Here is a 1,237-nt window from a genome sequence, read left to right on the forward strand (position 1 = left end):
GCCGTGAACCGGATAAACGTGAGAGAGTCCGGAGGAGTGCTGCTGGTGCGTCGAGTGTCCGTGTCCGAATTCTAGAAAGGCCGACTTGGAGGGATCTGAGCCATTCAGACTGTCAGGGATAAAACCCACAGACATCATTAGCTAATGCGCAAGTCCACAAACCGTCGCTCTGAAGAGGGTTTCATGAGTTCTGTCGGACAGCCTGGAAGAAATCCACGCGTAACTCCAACGCATCATCAGCGAGAAAAGAGCCCCCAGTGGTTACAAGTTGCGGGGTGCATGCTCATAACTGTCGGGGAGTCAAAAAAAAATCAAATAAAAGCGAAAGGATCCGTCTTTACATCACGAACAGAGCTCACATGGTTCTTCAAACACCTCCTGCCTGCAGAACCTCAAACTCACACTGGCTTCCATCTACGAGCGCTCTGATTGGTCTTCGGCAGCCAGCTGTCACTGAAGCTCCGCCATTAACTTCATTAACATATGATAGACCTATACAGGATGCAGCTCTGCAGCCCAGAGGCACCTCCTTCCATAGATTAGCAAATAAATATAATTACTATTTATTCCTTTCTCCATTAAGCAATATAAACAACAACTCCCAGGACAATAATCTCATTTTGAGAATTTGAAAAAGAGAGGAAAAACGAGCCAAACTAAATTTATTTGACTTTATTTACTGAATAATATATGTTTGTGTGTTTCCATGTGCCCGACGCTCTTTTACAGAACGAATCGGACTCATTCGGGGGTGTAAGCAATTTAGTAACCAGCAGAAAAACATCATGCTAATTTTGCTCATTCTTATGTGGCGTTAATGATCACGATTAAGGTCGGGATTGTGAACGCTGTTTTTTTCCAAAGCTCCAAAGTTTTTCTTCTGGTTTTAATAATCGAAATTAAGGCAAACGAAGTTTCTAATAAATTCTTCCTGCATCAAATCTGCGACAAAAAGTTTAATTTCTAAATTTCAGCAGTGTACTCAACGACATTCCTGCACTGTGCTGCCAGAAAAAAAAAGAATTTAAAAAAATATAGTAGTTTACTGCGAATAACCCCTGAACTAACCCTAAAATCGTCGAGAGACATTTTCCAGTATTTGGAAATTCACTTCTTTGATATTGCAACAAACACTTAAAAAATCTTAATAAATGCAACTACATATACAACTGCTTACAACGCATGCTTTATTAATTAATTAAAGTGTAACAGGAAATGTTTTTGTTCATTTAATGCT

General features: G+C 40.2%; 1 protein-coding gene across 1 annotated transcript in view; it reads right to left on the reverse strand.

Moving 5' to 3' along the window:
• dlx4b (distal-less homeobox 4b) overlaps positions 1-417 on the reverse strand; it is a 3,707-nt gene extending 3,290 nt beyond the window's left edge. Inside the window, exon 1 of the mRNA XM_013912979.1 lies at positions 3-417. Coding sequence (XP_013768433.1) covers positions 3-138 — 136 coding nt within the window. The 5' untranslated portion in view covers positions 139-417. The remainder of the gene's footprint in view (positions 1-2) is intronic.
• Between the last annotated feature and the right edge of the window lie 820 nt (positions 418-1,237).

Source organism: Pundamilia nyererei, unplaced genomic scaffold (genome assembly GCF_000239375.1).
Source record: "Pundamilia nyererei isolate P.nyererei 1_Seehausen unplaced genomic scaffold, PunNye1.0 scaffold00005, whole genome shotgun sequence".
In the NCBI taxonomy this organism is placed as follows: domain Eukaryota; kingdom Metazoa; phylum Chordata; class Actinopteri; order Cichliformes; family Cichlidae; genus Pundamilia; species Pundamilia nyererei.